This window comes from Cryptomeria japonica, chromosome 1 (assembly GCF_030272615.1).
Source record: "Cryptomeria japonica chromosome 1, Sugi_1.0, whole genome shotgun sequence".
NCBI classification, from domain to species: domain Eukaryota; kingdom Viridiplantae; phylum Streptophyta; class Pinopsida; order Cupressales; family Cupressaceae; genus Cryptomeria; species Cryptomeria japonica.
Window position 1 is genome coordinate 673,589,478 of NC_081405.1, and position 19,723 is coordinate 673,609,200.

The window sequence follows — 19,723 nt, forward strand, 5'->3', positions numbered from 1 at the left end:
GGGTTATATTGTGTCCTAAGGGGTCATACGATGTCTTAAAGGGGTCATATGACACAATATGACCCATTAGGACACAATGCGACCCATAACGACACAATTTGGTGTCTTAAGGGGTCATATGGTATCCTAAGGGGTCATATGATGTCTTAAAGGGGTCATATGACACAATATGACCCATTAGGACACAATATGACCCATAACGACATAATTTGGTGTCTTAAGGGGTCATGTGGTGTTCTAAGGGGTCCCAGGACACAATTTGACCCCTTAGGACACCATATGACCCCTAACGACACCATATGGTGTCATAAGGGGTCATATGTTGTCCTTAGGGGTTATATGGTGTCCCATGACCCCTTATGACCCCTATGGTGTTGTTAAGGGGTCCTATGGTGTCCATAGGGGTCATATGGTATCCTACGACCCCTTAGGACATCATAGGACCCATAATGACCAAATATGGTGTCTTAAGGGGTCATATGGTATCCTAAGGGGTCGTAGGACACCATATGACCCCTATGAACACCATAGGACCCCTTATGACACCATATGGTGTTGTTAGGGGTCATATGGTGTCCATAGGGGTCATAAGGGGTCATGGGACACCATATGAACCCTAATGACAACATATGACCCAATATGACCCATAATGACACACTCTCTCTCTCTCCCCTAATCTCTCTCTATCCCTCTCCCCTAATCTCTCTCTCTCCCCTAATTTCTCTCCCTCTCCTCCTCCTCCTCCTCCTCTCTCTCTCTCTCTCTCTCTCTCTAAAATATGAGTAATAAAATCGGATATCCAATTTCTGTCATTGCCATTAATGTGGCAACAATAAAAAAAAAGGTGGCAAAGGCAAAAAGATTTGGGGCCACAAATTTATACATTAAAATCGGATATCCGATTTTTGTAAATAAAAAAGAGCCTTGTGGGCCATTTTGTGGATTCCAACGGCCCACAATCTGCATATTCTGTTTTCTGTCGACGATCACGGGTTTTTAGACATGTTGAGACAAACTTGTGCTTTTGGGAGATTCTTAAAGTCAAATCTTACATTGTCAATCATTTAGGAGCATCTTTGTGGAGGTAAATGGGGAGTAGTAGTTGTTGAAAGTCTAAACGCAAAAGAAAACTTTTAAATGACCAAATTGAAGTGTATAGAGAAAGAGATAGAGAAGGTCATAGGAGGAGAAGATGAGGTATGTTAAATATTGCTAATGTCACTTCAAGTGAAGAGGAAATTGAATTTGAAAATGTGTCACAAGTTATTGAAAATGAAAATGTAGATTTTGAAAGTGAAAATTTTGAAAATGTTGAAAATGTTGAAAGTGATAATGAAAATGGTCAACATGTGGAAAATTTTGACATAGGAGGTGAAAATGTGGAAAACTTTGACATTGAAGGTGGAATTGCTCAACCAAGTGAACCATATGTAACACCTAATTACTTTATAAATGAAGACCCTCTCATGGATGAAAGACAAATTCTAAATCCAAGACCTTCAAGAACCCCAAAATGGCTATTTGAAATCGATGATAACATCATTGTGAATCTTGAAGGCGAGAGGTCAACAAGAACCGGTCTGTTGTGGGCTACACAACTTTTCAACCAAAATTTTAGCAATAAAACATTGATCGAGCAATGCCAACTCTTTGTTCAATTGCTAAATATGATAAAGATGAGACCATTGCTAAACAAATTCAAGATTCGTATGAACAAGAAGATGGAGAGAAATTCTATCATTGCCAAAAATATATTTGACGCTCTCAATTCTATTGGAAAGAATACCAAAGAAAGAGATAAGAGAGACGCTTGAAGAGTGATTACAACCTCCTTAGTAAGCCATCAATTGAGGAAGGCTCATCAAATGATACAAACTTATATGAGTGATGACCGAAGAGGACAGGAAGATAATCAGGGGGTATCATTTTTATATGAGTGATGATAGATCACACTCCTCCGAGTATGTGCAACATTCTTTCAACAATTTTTTTGAGTTCTTGCATGAGAAAGATATTGCAATTGATCGACATATCATATGGTCAAATAACTGTATGAGTCAATTCAAGAATGCCCGTATGTTTTATTGGTTGAGTAGAATGCATCTAGAGAGGCGTATACCTCATATTTGGTGTTTTTTTTAGGCAAGGCATGGAAAGGGGGAGCATGATGGAGCAGGTGCATGTTTGAGGAGAGCTCTAGTTAAGGAGAAATTGAGGATTTTAGGTGCAAATTTCTCTAATGCACGTTCTATTGTTGATTGGTGTAGTTCAACATTGTCACATGGAGGTACTCTTGATTCAGCAGTGACCAAATTCTTTTGGTTGGTTGAGGAGGGCACAATGGGAGATAGATTGGATTGTCAAACAATTAAATATTTTTCAAAGATGCATTCATTTCTCAACTCAAATGCAAGTACATGGACCATTTGGACATGAGCGTTGGCTTGTTTTTGTCAGAGTTGTGTTCGGTGTGATTGGGATCAGCGCGAGTCAAGTGAGTGGGTTGATACATGGGTTCCCCAATATCTAACTCCTTATCTCAAATAATGTCCTTATCAAACAATGACATGGAAATTTCACTTGAGTATGACCGTCTATCGGACCTTGTACAGCCAGGACATGTTTTTGCAATTGTTGCACCGCAAGGGAATGAAGAGAGATCAGAATATTGGTTGGCACGATGTGTACAGGGAAAACAAAAGCTAACACAACCAGTGACAGATGATGACGGGTTCACATATCCTATAGGTTCAGTTGTTGTTGTGGGAACTTGGTTGTGAACATACATGATTAGAAAGAATGACATACCTACATTTGAAGACTATGAGAGACACAAAACCATTCTAATGTATTCACACCTTATTATAGCTACAAATGTCAAGTTGTTGAAGCATCAAGAAAAACTGAAGACCAAAGAGCTATGGACAGTGACTATTGTTGATCATGAAGCAATATTGGATACTCTTAAGCAAAGAGATGACCCTTCAGGCATACTTGAGTAGTAGGTCTTTAATGGTGCCTTATTTTTTTTATCATGCATTTAATTTCAAACAATGATCATTAAACCTTAATGCTCAAGTTTGTTACGTGTATATTAAGGATGTGTTCAAAATGTAGGTCTATTGATGAACGTTTTTTTTGGCAACGCGGTTTTTGCATGCACATAGCGGGTACACTCGATATAATTGGAAGGGATGTATTTTTGCAACACAACTTATTATCATGCATTTGAGTCACTTTACAATTTTTGTTATTAGAGAACACTATTTGACAATTTTTATGATATAATTATCACAAAACCTTTATGCTCATGCAAGTCTTTTTTTATGATATACAACAATATCACATTATGTTTTTTGCATCAACATAGTGGGTTATGTTGATATAATTCGAAGGAACATATTTTTATGGTATATAATCCCACTTTTTCATTTATTATCATGCATTTCAGTTGAAGTGATTATAATAAAGCCTTTATGTTCATCCATGCATTTTATGTGTAGACTAACAATTCTTAAAAATACAGGTTCTTGCTAGATCATTCGCCGTTGACAAGACCCTCTCTTGGTGATGGTACATATTCCTTTGTGCATTAATGAGATTAAAGTTTGTGCATAAGCATTAAGTCAAGTGAATACATTGCTATTTAGAAATGACCATATCTACCATTGTCTTCAACCATGCAGAGAAATGCAATGAGAAGGGCTTTAATCAACATGCATCTTTCTTCAAAGTTATGCATGTATACTTTGCAGAGAAACTGGTAAGTTTCGTAATTAAAAAATCTTGCGCGTCTTAAAAATGTTTCAAATGATCTATTTATAATTTGACAAACTAATTTGTATTAAGTGTTATAATTTGTTTCTTGTAGCACATTCATTCTGCATAAAAAGGTTACTTATTTTGGTCTTCATTTATATGCAGCCATTGTTGTACGTAAGCTTTTCTCTTAGGACATGAGGATGTCTGATGCAGATAAAGTGGGATGTTGTATTTGTATATGGATGCGAATTGATGTAACTTTGTTATGATGATATACAATATCCATGAGAAAATTGGTTTAGTTATATTGATGATATACAATGTATCTGTACATGAGTACATTGGCGTAGTTGTATTGATAATGAAAAAAAAATCATGTTTGCATATCCCTTCATGGATGTCACATGCAAGTGTAATGGTAATTATGTGTATACAATACGTGGAAATATTGATGATCATTATGTGTCTACAATGTAATGCTTGTTTATCTATATTTTTCATTGAACAAGTTAGGGCCATGGATTCTGAGATAGGATTTTGTAAGGACCCCTCTCATGGCCCCGTATGTTCAAACGGATCATTCGCAGGTGCCACGGATTCTGAGTTAGGGCCGGTCAAAGTTTGACAATTTTTAGCACTTAGGACGCTCAAGGGATGACACCGGTAGGGTATGACCCCAAGTGTTCGACCGAGTGGGGAGGAAAAATAGGAGCATGCATAGGGTAATAATGCCTAACTGGACATGTCGGAGCCGGCGGTTCGTCATCGCGATGAGTAGAACAAGAAATTGGCCACGTGACAACATTCAATTGAATGAGATTGACGATTTTTTTGCCAACTGAAAAATTGCTGCCCTAATAAAACCGTAGGGAAACTTGAAAAACTAAGATAGGATTTTGTAAGGACCCCTCTCGTGGCCTCGTAGATTCAAACGGATCGTTTGAAGGTGCCACGAATTCCGAGTTAGGGCCTGTCAAAGTTTGACAATTTTTAGCACTTAGGGTGCTCAAGGGACAACGTCGGTAGGGTATGACCCTAAGCATTCAACCGAGTGGGGGGGAAAAATAGGACCATGCATAGGGTAATAATGCTTAACTAGACATTTCAAAGCCGACGGTTCATCATCACGACGAGCAGAATGAGAAATTGGCCACGCGACAACATTCGATTGAATGAGACTAGCGTTTTTTTGCCAACCAAAAAATTGCTGCCCTAATAAAACCGTAGGGAGACTTGAAAAACCGAGATATGATTTTGTAGGGACCCCTCTCATGGCCCCGTAGGTTCAAATGGATCATTCACAGGTGCCACGGATTCCGAGTTAGGGCTCGTCAAAGTTTGATAATTTTTAGCACTTAGGGCGCTCAAGGGACGACATCGGTAGGGTATGACCTCGAGCGTTCGACCGAGTGGGGGGGGAAAATAGGACCATGCATAGGGTAATAATGCCTAACTGGGCATGTCGGAGGCGACGGTTCGTCATCGCGATGAGAAGAACGAGAAATTGGCTACGCGACAACATTCGATTGAATGAGACTGGCGATTTTTTTGCCAACCAAAAAATTGCTGCCCTAATAAAACCGTAGGGAAACTTTAAAAACCGAGATAGGCTTTTGTAGGGACCCCTCTCATGGCACTGTAGGTTCAAACGGATAATTCGAAGGTGCCATGGATTCTGAGTTAGGGCCCATCAAATTTTGATAATTTTTAGCACTTAGGGCACTCAAGGGACGACGCCGGTAGGGTATGACCCCGAACGTTCGACTGAGTGGGGGGAAAAAATAGGACCATGCATAGGGTAATAATGCCTAACTAGACATGTCGGAGCCGACGGTTCATCATCGCGACGAGCAGAACAAGAAATTGGCCACGTGACAACATTCGATTGAATGAGACTGATGATTTTTTCGCCAACCAAAAAATTGCTGCCCTAATAAACCATAGGGAAACTTGAAAAACTGAGATAGGCTTTTGTAGGGACCCCTCTCATGGCCCAGTAGGTTCAAACGGATCGATCACAGATGCCACGGATTCCGAGTTAGGGCCCGTCAAAGTTTGACAATTTTTAACACTTAGGGCACTCAAGGGATGACGTCGGTAGGGTATGACCTCGAGTGTTCGACCGAGTGAGGGGATAAAATAGGAGCATGCATAGGGTAATAATTCCTAATTGGACATGTTGGAGCCAACGGTTCATCATCACGACAAGCAGAACAAGAAATTGGCCACGTGACAACATTCGATTGAATGAGACTGACGATTTTTTCACCAATCGAAAAATTGTTTCCCTAATAAAACCATAGGGAAACTTAAAAAATCAAGATAGGCTTTTGTAGGGACCCCTCTCATGGCCCCATAGGTTCAAACAGATTATTCGCAGGTGCCACGGATTCTCAGTTAGAGCCCATCAAATTTTGATAATTTTAGCACTTAGGGCGCTCAAGGGACGACACTGGTAGGGTATGACCCTGAGCGTTCGACCGAGTGGAGGGGAAAAATAGGACCATGCATAGGGTAATAATTCCTAACTGGACATGTCGGAGCCAATGGTTCGTCATCACGACAAACAAAACGAGAAACTGACCACGCGACAACATTCGATTGAATGAGACTTACGATTTTTTAGCCAACCGAAAAATTGCTGCCCTAATAAAACCGTAGTGAAACTTGAAAAAGAGAGATAGGATTTTGTAGGGAGCCCTCTCGTGGCCCCATAGGTTCAAATGGATCGTTCGCAGGTGCCACGGATTCTGAGTTAGGGCTCGTCAAAGTTTAACAATTTTTAGCACTTAGGACACTCAAGGGACGACGTCAGTAGGGTATGACCCCGAGCACTTGACCGAGTGGGGGGCCAAAATAGGAGCATGCATAGGGTAATAATGCCTAACTGGACATGTTGGAGCCAACGGTTTGTCATCATGACGAACAGAACGATAAATTGGCCATGTGACAACATTCGATTGAATGAGACTGACGAATTTTTAGCCAACCGAAAAATTGTTGCCCTAATAAAACTATAGGGAAACTTGAAAAACCGAGATAGGCATGGGGGGGGGGGGGGGAAATTGGACCAAAATAGCGTTCAACCGAGTGGGGGGGCAAAATAGGACCATGCATAGGGTAATAATGAATTGTATCAAGTATTGTTCATTAAATGAATTGTATTATATTGTTCATTAAATGAATTGTATTGTTCATGAATTGTATTGTATTGTTCATTAAATGAATTGTATTGTTCATTATACAAACAACACTTACGATGAAATGAAATGAATTGTATTGTTCATTAAATAACCATTATTAACCATTGTTAATTATTGGAATGAAGATTAAAGATTTCCATGATAACACCATTCACAGATGAGCAACAATTTATATGATCGAATATCAACTTTTGTATATATAAAAATGTCAAATGATTACAAATGTATGTCCATACACAAATATGGCATAAACACCAACTCAAACAAAATGTATGTCTAAATACGTGAATGTATGTCCATATACAAAATATACATGCCAACTAGACATGTAAGCATCCCAAAACTATCTATAACATCCTAAGCTGCTGATGGATCATCAAAATCAATCCTCTTCACCGCATTGCTCGGCTCTGAAGGATCCTACACAAGAAAAACAAACCACAATTAATATTAGTTATATTATATAATTCACATTCAAAAAGTTAACATAAAAATGAACTATAATTGAACTATTCATGTTTACCTCATCTCCACGTTTTCTCTTCGGCTTTGCAGGACTCTTGATGTATGTCTTTGGTAGAGGAGGTATGTTTTCAATATTTTCATACACAACCTACATATGTTCAGAAACATGACATTGATACAAGTTAGCATATAATTGTCATTGATAATAACAAATTATATCTACTAAACACAAAATAAAATAAACACACATGTACTCGAGGCATCTCTTCTTCTTCATCATCTTCAGGTATACTGGGTGTAGTCATCAAGGATGTGAAGCCAAGAATTCTCTATACATATACACAACAAGTATATGAAACTATCAATCTATGTCTAGATGTGTATAATCACTATAAGTTATTTAAACTATTCATTCAATCATATTTGCATTCAATTACCTTTCCCTTGTCTCCAATTGCACTACTAGATCCTAAATCACACTACCCCACACTCGTGTTGCTTGTGCCCTACAAGAGTAAAATAAGATATACATGCAAGTTACTACATAATCTAATTAATACCAATATAAATGATGAGCATGTATGTACAATAAAATACAAACAACTAGGTGCAATAATATATGTACCGTCAAGCTATCAAGGCCAAATGAAATGGCCGACAAGGTGCCCTCCTGAATCTGTCTCAACTCCTCCTTGGTCATCAAATGTTAAATAGACCATGTAAATAAAAATTAGTACTTAATATAATTATCTAGATTATAAATATTCATTTAAAATATAGCATGAACTGTGAAAATACAAATCTTACCACTACATCATCAATGTATGATGATGGTGCCTCCTCGCCTCTAGCATGTGAGGACTCCCCAGGGTATCCTCCAATCTATGTCATAACATCTGGTGCATCACGCATCTCATGCACCTCATAATCTGCACTGTTCGCAGGAGGATCAACAGGTTGTCCAATTGGACCCAAGCATGCATGCCCACACATGACACAACTATGGGGCACACATATGTGTGGAGTCGAGGATGATGTGTTAGCGCCACCGGATGCACCGCTACCATCAAAAGTAGGTTGAGCTATTGACCCAGCCTGAGAAACCAAAAGGCTACTCAAAGAGTGAATAACCGATATGGTCCATGAAGTCGCCTCACAAATGATATCTAGATGCTGCACTGGAGATGGGGGATCAATAGGAGGAGGGGGGACATATGGGCCCTGGACTACTCTGACTGCCCTAGGTCTATTTTGGGGCATACCTAAACCCACACCCTAGAAAGGTTGGATGTCAAAGTAGTTCACATGTTTGCCTAAAACAAACTCAGCATACAATTTTTTTATGAAGTAGAAGGGGACATCAAGATTGTTGTTGGGTGGTTTGTCGAAAACCATCCACCAACGATCCCAAAAAAAATTTACAATACCATCATTTGTGCACCATTTAATAGAAAGTTTTATTTTTTGGGGGTCTACGGGTTGACCAGTGCAGGGATTCACAAACAATGAGGCGATATTAGCTTTCAATGTCTCGAGATCCTTGATCTCCTTATACGACAAGCCATTTGCATATTGTTCCCTCATAGAATCTCGCCACAAAAGGGCGCCATTGTGCTCCTTAGTCATGGTTTCCATACTCTTTATGATCGATGTGAGAGGATCAAACATTGGGTTTAAACGAGGGATCCTACGATATACATCTACAATCCACCTCAATTCATTCAAATTTTGTGCAATCAAATCCTGAATTGAGGGGGGGTTTGGCAAAGGAGGGTTTGGTTGTTGCGGTTGTGGTTGATCAATGTTTTCATTGTTATCCCCCATTTTTAACCTAATTGAATCTAAACAATTGAATTTATTTAACAAATTTAAACAATTTTGTATTTGATTTTTAAAAAACCTAGTTTTCATGAAAAAAAACCATATTTTCAATGAAAAAACAAATAAACATTAAAAAAAATACAAAAATTGAATGAAAATGATTGAAAACAATAGAATTCTTACCTTTCAATCTATTTTTTAGCAATTTTTGGGCAAAAAACCAGATATGGGATGTCCACAAACTCATGCAGCCCGTGGGTTAAAAATAACTCACGGGTTGTCACAGTCGAAATATATTGTCTTAGAAAATCTGATATCTAATTTTTATACTTAAATTATTTTAAAATAACATTATATTATATAATATAATAATATATTATTATATTATATAATATATAATATTATATTATATATTATATATTATATAATATATATAATATAATAATATATTATCTAATATAATATTATATAATATATATAATATAATATATTATTACATTATATAATTATATAATATATTATTGCATTAATATATAATATAATAATATAATATATAATATAATAATATATTATATTATATAATATAATATATTATTATATTATATAATATAATATAATATAATATTTTATAATCTAATATTATATAATATAATAATATATTATATATTATATAATATGTAATATATAATATTACATTATATATTATATAATATATTTTTTAATTTAAAATTACAAATAAAAATCGGATATCCAATATTATCGGATATCCGATTTTATCCGATATCCGATTTGCTTACGTAATTACCATGCCAAGGTGTCCTGACACCTAGGCCAAGCAAAAAGTCAACATGGATTTTTGTGTTTTTAGGCGAGTGGAAAAGGCTATTTTTTTCACATCGCCACTTTTTGGCCCCCCATGATCTTGCACTAACCCGTGCGCATAATAAATTACCTTACGATCTAGAGTCTAAGAAGTAGAACCAACTAGTTTAACCAACAAAAGTGCAATAGAATGAAGAATATCACTCTTCCAAAACTCGAGCGGAAGCCGAGGAAGATGAACCCAGACAAGGACACTAGAGGGAAGCACCTCAACTAAGTTAAAACCCGCATACCAGGGTTTGATAAAAAGCCTGACCTAATTAAATAAATAAGGGGACCCTCAAAAGCCTTATTTCGATCTGCCATGCATGAGAACATGACTAAAATAATTATTAGCAGCAACCAAGATCTCCATTTTCCCTTCTAGGTTCCAAACCCTTCGTGCCCAAGACTCCAAAACTGGCAGGGAAAGGCGAAGCCCCATAAACTTTTAGATGAGAGCATGCTTGCACTAGTACTCCACCTCCTCTGAAATCAATTCAGATTGAATCACCAAAACTAGGCGATTCGTGTTCCTTTCCAAACACCCATTCACCTTCTTAATTTTAGTTGCACTCTTAGATGGATCACCCAACAAGAGTTTATGTTGATGCTTAGCTCTGCCTGTATGCACCCCTACCTCATTTGCATGTATCCCATAATCGCTTGCATGCACTCCACGAGAGAAATCAAACACAACCAAAGTCTCAGTAATCCTCAAAATTTAAGAATCGCAGGGAATTATCGTGCCAAGAAAGAAAAAGGCAAGCAACCTCCTGTCGGCAAAGAGCACAAACACTCAGAAACACTAAGGCAATAGCCCAAGGTAAGCATGAAACCTTCCACAAAGAAAAGATCAACACACACACTAAACGCATAGAACAAGAAGAAGAAAATTGCCCTCCAAAGCCACCAAGAAAGAGGTGCAAATATTCTAATTCCAATACAAGTTGCAAATTATTATATTCTCAATCTAATTCTAAGATATCATAAATTCCAAAATCTCCACACAAATAATTCATTTTTTAATTACAATTTTAAATACTTTCATTAATTACATTTATTTCCTCACTTCCAAGATTTATTTTCAAAAAATATATATCTTCAATTATATATATATATATATATATATATATAAACATTTTTTCCATATATTAATTCTTTATTTGAAGTTCTTATGAGATAATATATATTGAAATTTATATAATTGTGAACATTCTCTTAGTTAACTTATATAAATAAAGTACTTTTCTTTACAATATTTATATGAATATTATTTATTAATATCTATCTAAACTACTATATATACATAAACATATAAATAAGTTAAACGGTAGATAACAAAAGAAATATAGACGTTGCTTATTTTAACTTTTAATTATCTTATTTTCAATAATACTAAAATAATTATAAGAATTATGTTCTATATATATAAACTTTTACTTTAAGTTTTTTTAAAATGAATAATTATTTCTAATATATATTTTATTATGTAAGTAGATAGATAAGAAAATACATAAAAAAAAAAATTAATAACTATTTTACTTAAAATTTAGTTTTTTTTAAAGAGTTACATATAGAACCTTGTACAACTAAAAGGATTGAACAAGAAGTACAACCAGCAAATAACTAAGAGGAACAATTAAGAGACTACAAAGAAAAAACATTACAAAAGAACCAACCAACCCACCCAAAATCAAGGCATTTTAAATAATTGATCCAAAGATCTTTGATCCTTCTTCTTCCAAACAAAGTATTGTTTCTTATTTTTCAAACAAGTAATGAAGGCATGGCCCACCATACCACAAGAATGGTTGAGTTACATTTTGTTTCACTTATCAAATTTTTTATTTAATAAGATATCATTAATACTATGTTGATTATAAAAATAATAATAAATTGACATGTAAATAAATGATAAATTTAAATTAAGGAGTGTTTCTTCCATTAAAATCCACCTCATTCTACCATTATAGTTAGGATACAATAAAAATATTTTATTAAATTAACACACTTAAAAAATATTGTTCCCTTCACAAATAAAATATATAATATGTTAATATTAAGAGTATTTATCCTAAAGAAAAACTATTTAAAATATAGACATCAAATTTTTTAAATATATATTAATCTCGAACTATTAAAATGGGAAAGTATAAAATATTTATTATATTTATCATAGCAAAAATAAAACAAAAAAATTATGAAACTAATAAATGGTGAATTTTCTAAAATTAAAATTAAAATTTGCATACAAAAGTAAAATAAATGTATTAAAAGAACTTTTCAAATAAAAATTACATCAAAAAAAATTTAAGTAAAAAATTTTGATGAATGTGTATCATTTTCTATTAATTAAAGATTTTCACACATTCCAAAAAAATTAGAAAGACATAAGGTTCCCCCTTAGAATTACACAAGCAGTGTCCAAAAAGCAAGATAACACAAAAAAAAACATAGGAAGACATGAGGTCACCCATGAGAGTCACACAAGTAGTATCCAAAAAGCAAGATAACACTAAAAAAAAACATAGGAAGACATGAGGTCACCCATGAGAGTCACACAAGTAGTATCCAAAAAGCAAGATAACACGAATAACAATATTACGATCCCTTCTCCCTAAATCTAAATTTCTTTAAGACAAGGATCTGACACATCTTTCTTCCAACCCTAAAGAACTCATAGGGGATTTCTCTTTAATATATGCTTTCTAGACCTCGTAAAATGAAGGAATTGACTCCTTTCGAACAAAGTGTTGTTTCTTGTTTTTCAAACAAGTAATGCAGACATGGCCCACCATACCACAAAGTGTGATCCGAAAACGTTGATGCAAATAAATGAACACGATCTAATCCAGAAGCAACAACAAGAAACTCATATGGGATTTTTCTTTAATATATGCTTTCTAACCTCATAAAATGAAGGAATTGACTCCTTTCAAACAAAGTGTTGTTTCCTGTTTTTCAAACAAGTAATGCAAGCATGACCCACCATACCACAAGAATGGTTGAGTTACATTTTGTTTCATTTATCAATTGTTTTTATTTAATAAGACATCATTAATACTATGTTGATTATTAAAAATTGATAAATTGACCTTTAAATAGGTGTCAAATATAAATTAAGAAGTGTTTCTTAACATACTCTCCCCATTAAAATCCACCCCATTCTACCAATATAGTTAGGATACAATAAAAATATTTTATTAAATTAACCTAGACCACACTTAAAAAAGATTATTTTCTTCCCAAATAAAATATAGAATATATAAATTAATATTAAGAATATTATCCTAAATAAAAACTTTTTAAAATATTAAAAAATCAATTTTTAAAAATATATATTAATATGAAACTATTAAACATAATAAGTATATAATATTTATTATATTTATCATAGTAAAAATTAAACAATTGAATTAAGAAAATAATGAATGGTGAATTTTTTAAAAATAAAATTAAAATTTACATACAAAAGTAAAATAAATGTATTAAAAGAACTTTTAAAATAAATATTACATCAAATAATTTTTAAGCAAAAAATTTTGATGAGTACGTGCCTCAGTTTACCTCTTAGAGTCACACAACCAGTGTCCAAAAAGCAAGATAACATAAATAAAAATAAAGTTGAACCAAGATAACACAAAAAAATATAGGAAGACATAAGGTCGCCCCTTAGAGTCACACAAACAGTGTCGAAAAAGCAAGATAACAGAAATAACAAGAAATAACAATAAAGTTGCTTAAGCAGCGACAGCAAAACCAGTAGGAGGCAGAGGGAGGAGGATATCAAGAACTGACCATCCCTCTTCCATATTAACTTCTTAATTAAATGAAATAAAATAAATCTAAACTAAATAAAATAATTAAGAAATTTAACAGTCAATCCTGTAAAAAAAACAATAATCTAAAAGCGAGACATAAGATTTTGAAAGACACGAAATTAAAATGCTACACTACTAAATCATATTCCTTATTATATATTTTTTATCTCTTTTACAATAAAATATTTGAAGTGAAGTACCCTACTTTTCCCTATGGTTTGAATGTCCTTTCAGAGTAGGGTTGACGGGTATTGGGCAAGCACAAATCCAGGGTTTTGCTTTGAAAAGAAAAGAAAAATTAATATAACCCCACCCGGGGTATGAAAGAAAACTTTAAAAACAAACAATGCCCTGTGATCCTTGTTTATTACCTTTTAAAAGCAATTGTTTGACCCTTTTGCATGCAAGAAAACAATATAAAATAGTATACAGCCAACTTAATGTAAGATTCAATGATAGATGCTGCATAAGTTTCCATACAGGAATCCATTATATGGGGTCATTGCCAAACTAATTTCAGTATTCAGGCATTAATAAAATTTATGGAGGCCTATTTAATTGGTTGTCATTTATGAGTTGTAATGCTTTTCTGAGAAACAATCATATTCAAGCCTCATTTGGACTCTGTGAAACTGTCCCATTGGCACAAGAGGCCAGAAACATTTTTTTCCCCAATTAAATAGACAAGTACACAGGCATAATGTTTCTTCCAGAGTGTTGTGGGTAATCCATTCAATATGAAAGGACTATAAAGTTTACTCAAGTTAAATTTAGCTGTACTGCCATCTCAAAGACCAAAAGAACATCTAGGAAATGTGGTCTCTTTAAAGCCATATTAATTTAGTGTGTTAGTAAAAATTTAATTTATGGGGACTTCAATTTAATATGTCAAAATTTTCAGTTTGAAAACTTTTGGATCAGATTATGTGAATTTTTTATTCATCAACAATTTAGATCACACTTCATGAATAGGAAGAAATAGCAAGAACAGAGAACTCTTTTCTTACTATCTCTTTTTGATAATGGATCATGGAAAATATCTCCTCTTGCTATCTCTTTCTTATAATAGATCGTAACAAAGATCTCTTCTCTTGCTATCTCCTCCTCGTAATGGATCACGGAAAAGATCTCTTTTTGCCATTTCTTCCTGATGATAGATTGAAGAGATCTCTTCTCTGGCTATCTCTTCCTGATAATAGATCATAGAGCGTGATCTGAATTTTCTCTTGTTATTTCATGGTAATGATAGATCATGAAGTATGATTCAAATCTCTTCTCTTGCTATCTCATCCTAATAATGGTGGATGATGGAGTGCGATCTGAATCGATGAAGAAAAAAACTCGCATAGTCTAATTCAGATATTTTCAAGCTAACATTATGAACTATGAAAATTTTACGTCTTTAAAGTGAAATTCTTTTATTAGAATTTGTAAAAGTAGATTATTTTTCTATGATATATATTTTACTTATGAAATTGTTAACAAAATATTCTTCATCATTATATCTATTTCTTTTATATTAATTAAAGTTGGAAAGGTAACAACTACAGAACTTCAGCTCTATCTTAAAAGAAAATTGAACATCAAGCTCCCAAACTTGACAACTTACCTCACACTACTGACCTCCACTATCATTAGACCCTCAAATCAGATATGACTAAAATTTGACTATTAAACCTCATTCTTACAATCCATTTATTTCGGTGCTTCTTGGCTCCTTTATTTTCAAAGAACTCAAGTACTGCAATTTTTTTTTTTAATTTACTGAACATAGCCAGAAAACGAAAAACAAAGTTCTCCGAGTCCCAACCTAAATTGTCAAACATATTGAAAAGTGATGCACAATTGTGTATAAAGCTCCAAAAGATAACTAGATTGAGAATAGTTATATGATGTTCACACATATCAAAAAAAATTACAACAGGTCACTACTGATAAACAGTCTTCAGATTTGACTAGAGTCATGGCAGATATGACTCCTATTCAACAATGGACTTAGTATTTCTCCAGAGGAAAAATTGGGAGAAATATTGGACTAACTCCTTAGTCCTTCCAACAAAATGATCTCTATGATTTATATCCGAGGTTACTGTTGCAGAGAGGTCAGCTGCCATGTTCCTCTTCTGTAATCTAGAGCAAAACCTTATGGAATTGGAATCTTAAATTGGTAGGTTGAGTCCTCTAGATAATGATTTGCCCCACTCTTCACAGCATTACTTTCAGTCCTCTTGATGATGATTTACCCCTCTTCAAAAGCTGTAACTGCCTCTGGATTTCAAGCTGAGTCTAGGAGGATAAACGGAGAGTCTGAGCCCTCCTCCATTTTCACCCAGAACTAGGTTTCTTAGTTTGGCATGGATTTGTATTTAGCATTTACAAGTAAATTGATTCAAGTCCAAATCTTACAGTTGCTTGATGTAGGGGTGGGAAGTTCATAACCTCATTTTTACAAAAGCTACAATAAATCAAAAAATTGACAGTGCCTAACCTAACATCCCTGCTCACAAGAAGCTATATATAAATTGATTAGAATTCTATATCATCTTACCAGCTTTGCTATTCCTGCCTTTGTTGCTAACAGGAAATCCATATCCAGAAAAGATAAAATGGTAACAGTCTACAAGTATAATCAACTCAACCTTAAAAACAATAAACTATTATTTTAACACATTCAGAAGTGAACCATAATGTATACAAGGGCAAAATGTTATTGTACAGGATTTTCTGTACAAATTCTACACCAAACAAGTATCAAATATCCATGATAGGATAAAGAATAAATAAAGTCAAATGAAAGAAGCCAGTTTGGCTGCTGGTGTAGATTTATATCTAGAAGCAAAATGATTTCTGTGTATTCTCATTGGCATATGGTTGCAATTTCCCCATATCAGAAGTATATCTGGACCATCATAAACTGTTTGCTGATGATATCAAACCAGAAATTTCCAGTTTTTTTTATCTTGGCTTGAAATCTTCAAGTGGTTTCCCCTGTAGAACTAGGACAAAGAAATTTCTAAACAATTGTGCTTACACGAGAATTTCTAGAGAATGAAATGTTCAAAATGTTTGGATCCCCAACCTGATTATTACTCCAAATGGAAAATGTGATCAAAATGGTGGCATCTAGGCATGGGTACTCTGGTGAGCCCTCAACTCATCTATAGATGTGCACAAGGAGCCACACATGTTACACTCTACATACCTAAACCCAGTATCAATGGCCACAACATCAGCAGGAACCACTTCCACCATAGCATAAGCAGCTTCCAAATCGTCTTCCTCCGCTGGTGCAGGCTGGTTGAGATCAAAAAGAGGCTCTCTCACTTGATCTCTCAATAGCTTTGGTTTTTTCTCAGATGAGGTCACACTATCTGCCCTTTCTGTAACTCTGTCAGCTATCCTATGGCATCTCTTGTGCCCGCCAAGAGCTTGACCTGATGAAAAGACCTTGTGGCAGATACAACACTCGTGCCCTTGCTCCTTCTTGACTTGTATTGCAAGCTGTAAGCTCCTTTCTTCAGTCAAGTGACTGAGATTAGCACTCTTCTTTTCTTCTCTTGCAGGTGACAAATCCATATCATTCACAGCAGCTGGATGGTACTCAATCATCAAAGCACTATTGCCCTTTGCTGTAATTTCTTCGTCTATCACCTTCTCAGTTGCAGAACCACCCTCGAGTTTCTTGTGACTTGATCTATGGCTTCTCAGAGCTCGACGAGTATTGAAGAACTTCTTGCATGTGCTGCATTCATATTTCCCTGCAAGCCCTGCACCCAATTCAGCTAGTCTACTAGTTTTAGCAGTCCTCTTTTTCACCTTCTCCTTCCAGCCCAGATCCTCTTGTCCTGCCTCGGAACCCTTAAAACTTCCCTGAGATTCACGCTTACCTTTCTTGGAACGATAAACTAATTCCCCCGGCATCAGTCTCTCAACCTGTCTATTACCCTCATTAGTGTTATTGGTATTGCTTGCACTGGAGGCAAGCATTACAAGGAAATGGGCAGTGTCCCTGTCATCCTCAAGCTCCTTAGTATTATCTACCTCTGCTGCTGCTTCTTCTTCTTCAGTATCCTCCTCTTTAGGTTGAGTAAACCTAATTGGTCTTCTCCTACCTCTTTTTGCAGTCACAGACCAGTTGAACAGGCTATAGGAGGCTGGATGATGAGCTACTCTTGTTGACTTCATGCTCTCTCTATCACTCCCATTATCTGAAGCTACCTCTTGTTTCCCTTTCTCCTCTACATCTTCTGATCCCTGAGAGCTCTGCCAACAGACAGAGGAAAAGCCAGAGCTTGGAGCAGCACCATGAAGGACGATATCACCACCTGTGGTATTGTAATGAGAATCATTTGGGAGCTGAATTCCCCTCCAGTCCCTTTCAGGATGGCACCTCATATGACCAAACAATGCCTTCGATGAGGCGAACTCCTTCCCGCACTCAACACATGCTACAGTGTTCTTGGCAGTCAAATCCATGCTAAACTCCTCATCTGTCAGCCTCCTACTTCGCTTAGGATTCCTCCTAAGCGTATACAGAGACACGGTCTTCTGATCACTTAATTCCCTCTGCTCAACACTCACATTCACATTTCTTTCTTCCTTGAGGTCGTCTCCCTCCTCCCCTTCCCCTGCAATACTAAGGGCTTCGACCCAGTTTGAGTTCCCATTGGATCTACTTGTGGGTACCTTAGATTTCTTCACCCAAACATCTTCTGCTAAAAAATCACCCCTAGAAACATTTCTACTGCTAGAGGAATGCCTCTTAGATCTACCAGCTCCATGTATTCTCACATGACCGCCCATAGCTTTTCCTGAGCTGAAGACCTTACTGCAAAATCTACAAACATGGTATTGGCTACTACTATTGCTGCCATGGCTGCTGGACTTAGAAACCACTGTAAAATTCCCCGTCTCAAAAACAATCTCAGATGCAGCAGTAGAGCTCCTGGAGTTGGAAACCACCATTGAATTCTCCCTAACCACCTCACATTCACTCTCCCCCATCACTGACTCCTCTGGAGATGGGCACTGGAACTCTGCAACATGCTCCATACTATTGTAGCTGGGGTTATTCCCATTAGTCTCCATGCACTCCCCTGCATGCTCAGAATCGGACCTCCTTCTGAACTCATCACCTTGACCCATCATAACAAAAAAACTTGACTCACAGATCAGAAATCACAGACCAAACCAAGACAATACTACAATCAAATCTATGAATGTACAGGGCAGGGATGTTGGGAAGAAGCTTGACTGTGACGGTCCCGGATTGCTCGCTCTATAACACAACACCCACTTACAAACCCCACCTCCAAATCATTTCAAACTTGGTACTTTTACTACGTCTACCTTAGACAAAGTGCACCAAAATATTAGGAAAATACCAGAAAAACACACAAAAACCACTTCTTCCCACATCAACCATCATTAGATTCGAGGAGAGTTAGGTGGCCAATAACTCCAGTATTTGGCTTAATAATTAATAATTAATTTATGAAAAAAAAAGAAAAAAAAACTCTGTCATCCATCCAAACAAACTTCCTGAACTTTCCTTTTTTCTCACCATCTTTCTTATTATTTTGTTAAATTGCCAGTCCATTCAATCTTATCCCTTAATTAAGAGAGATCTGAAACGTGTGTTAATATAGACATTTAGTTAGTTATGGAAAATTCTCACACTTAAACAACACTCCTCTAACAGTCAATATTTTTCTTTATTCTTAAAAAAATTTAAGCAGTAGTAGTTTTGGTGTAGTATTGAAAGACTCATTTCTTATGTAATAGAAG

At 35.6% G+C, this 19,723-nt stretch overlaps 1 protein-coding gene across 1 annotated transcript; it reads right to left on the reverse strand.

The window, feature by feature from the left end:
- Positions 1 to 16,565: 16,565 nt before the first annotated feature.
- Positions 16,566 to 19,364, reverse strand: LOC131026765 (uncharacterized). Its single transcript, XM_057956715.2, has one exon. It carries the CDS (start codon positions 19,082 to 19,084, stop codon positions 17,060 to 17,062), a length of 2,025 nt encoding a protein of 674 aa, XP_057812698.2. The 5' UTR covers positions 19,085 to 19,364; the 3' UTR covers positions 16,566 to 17,059.
- Between the last annotated feature and the right edge of the window lie 359 nt (positions 19,365 to 19,723).

What these genes read in the sequence shown, in the direction of transcription:
- LOC131026765 (XM_057956715.2), bottom strand. Translation starts at nt 19,084, where the DNA reads ATGATGGGTCAAGGTGATGAGTTCAGAAGGAGGTCCGATTCTGAGCAT.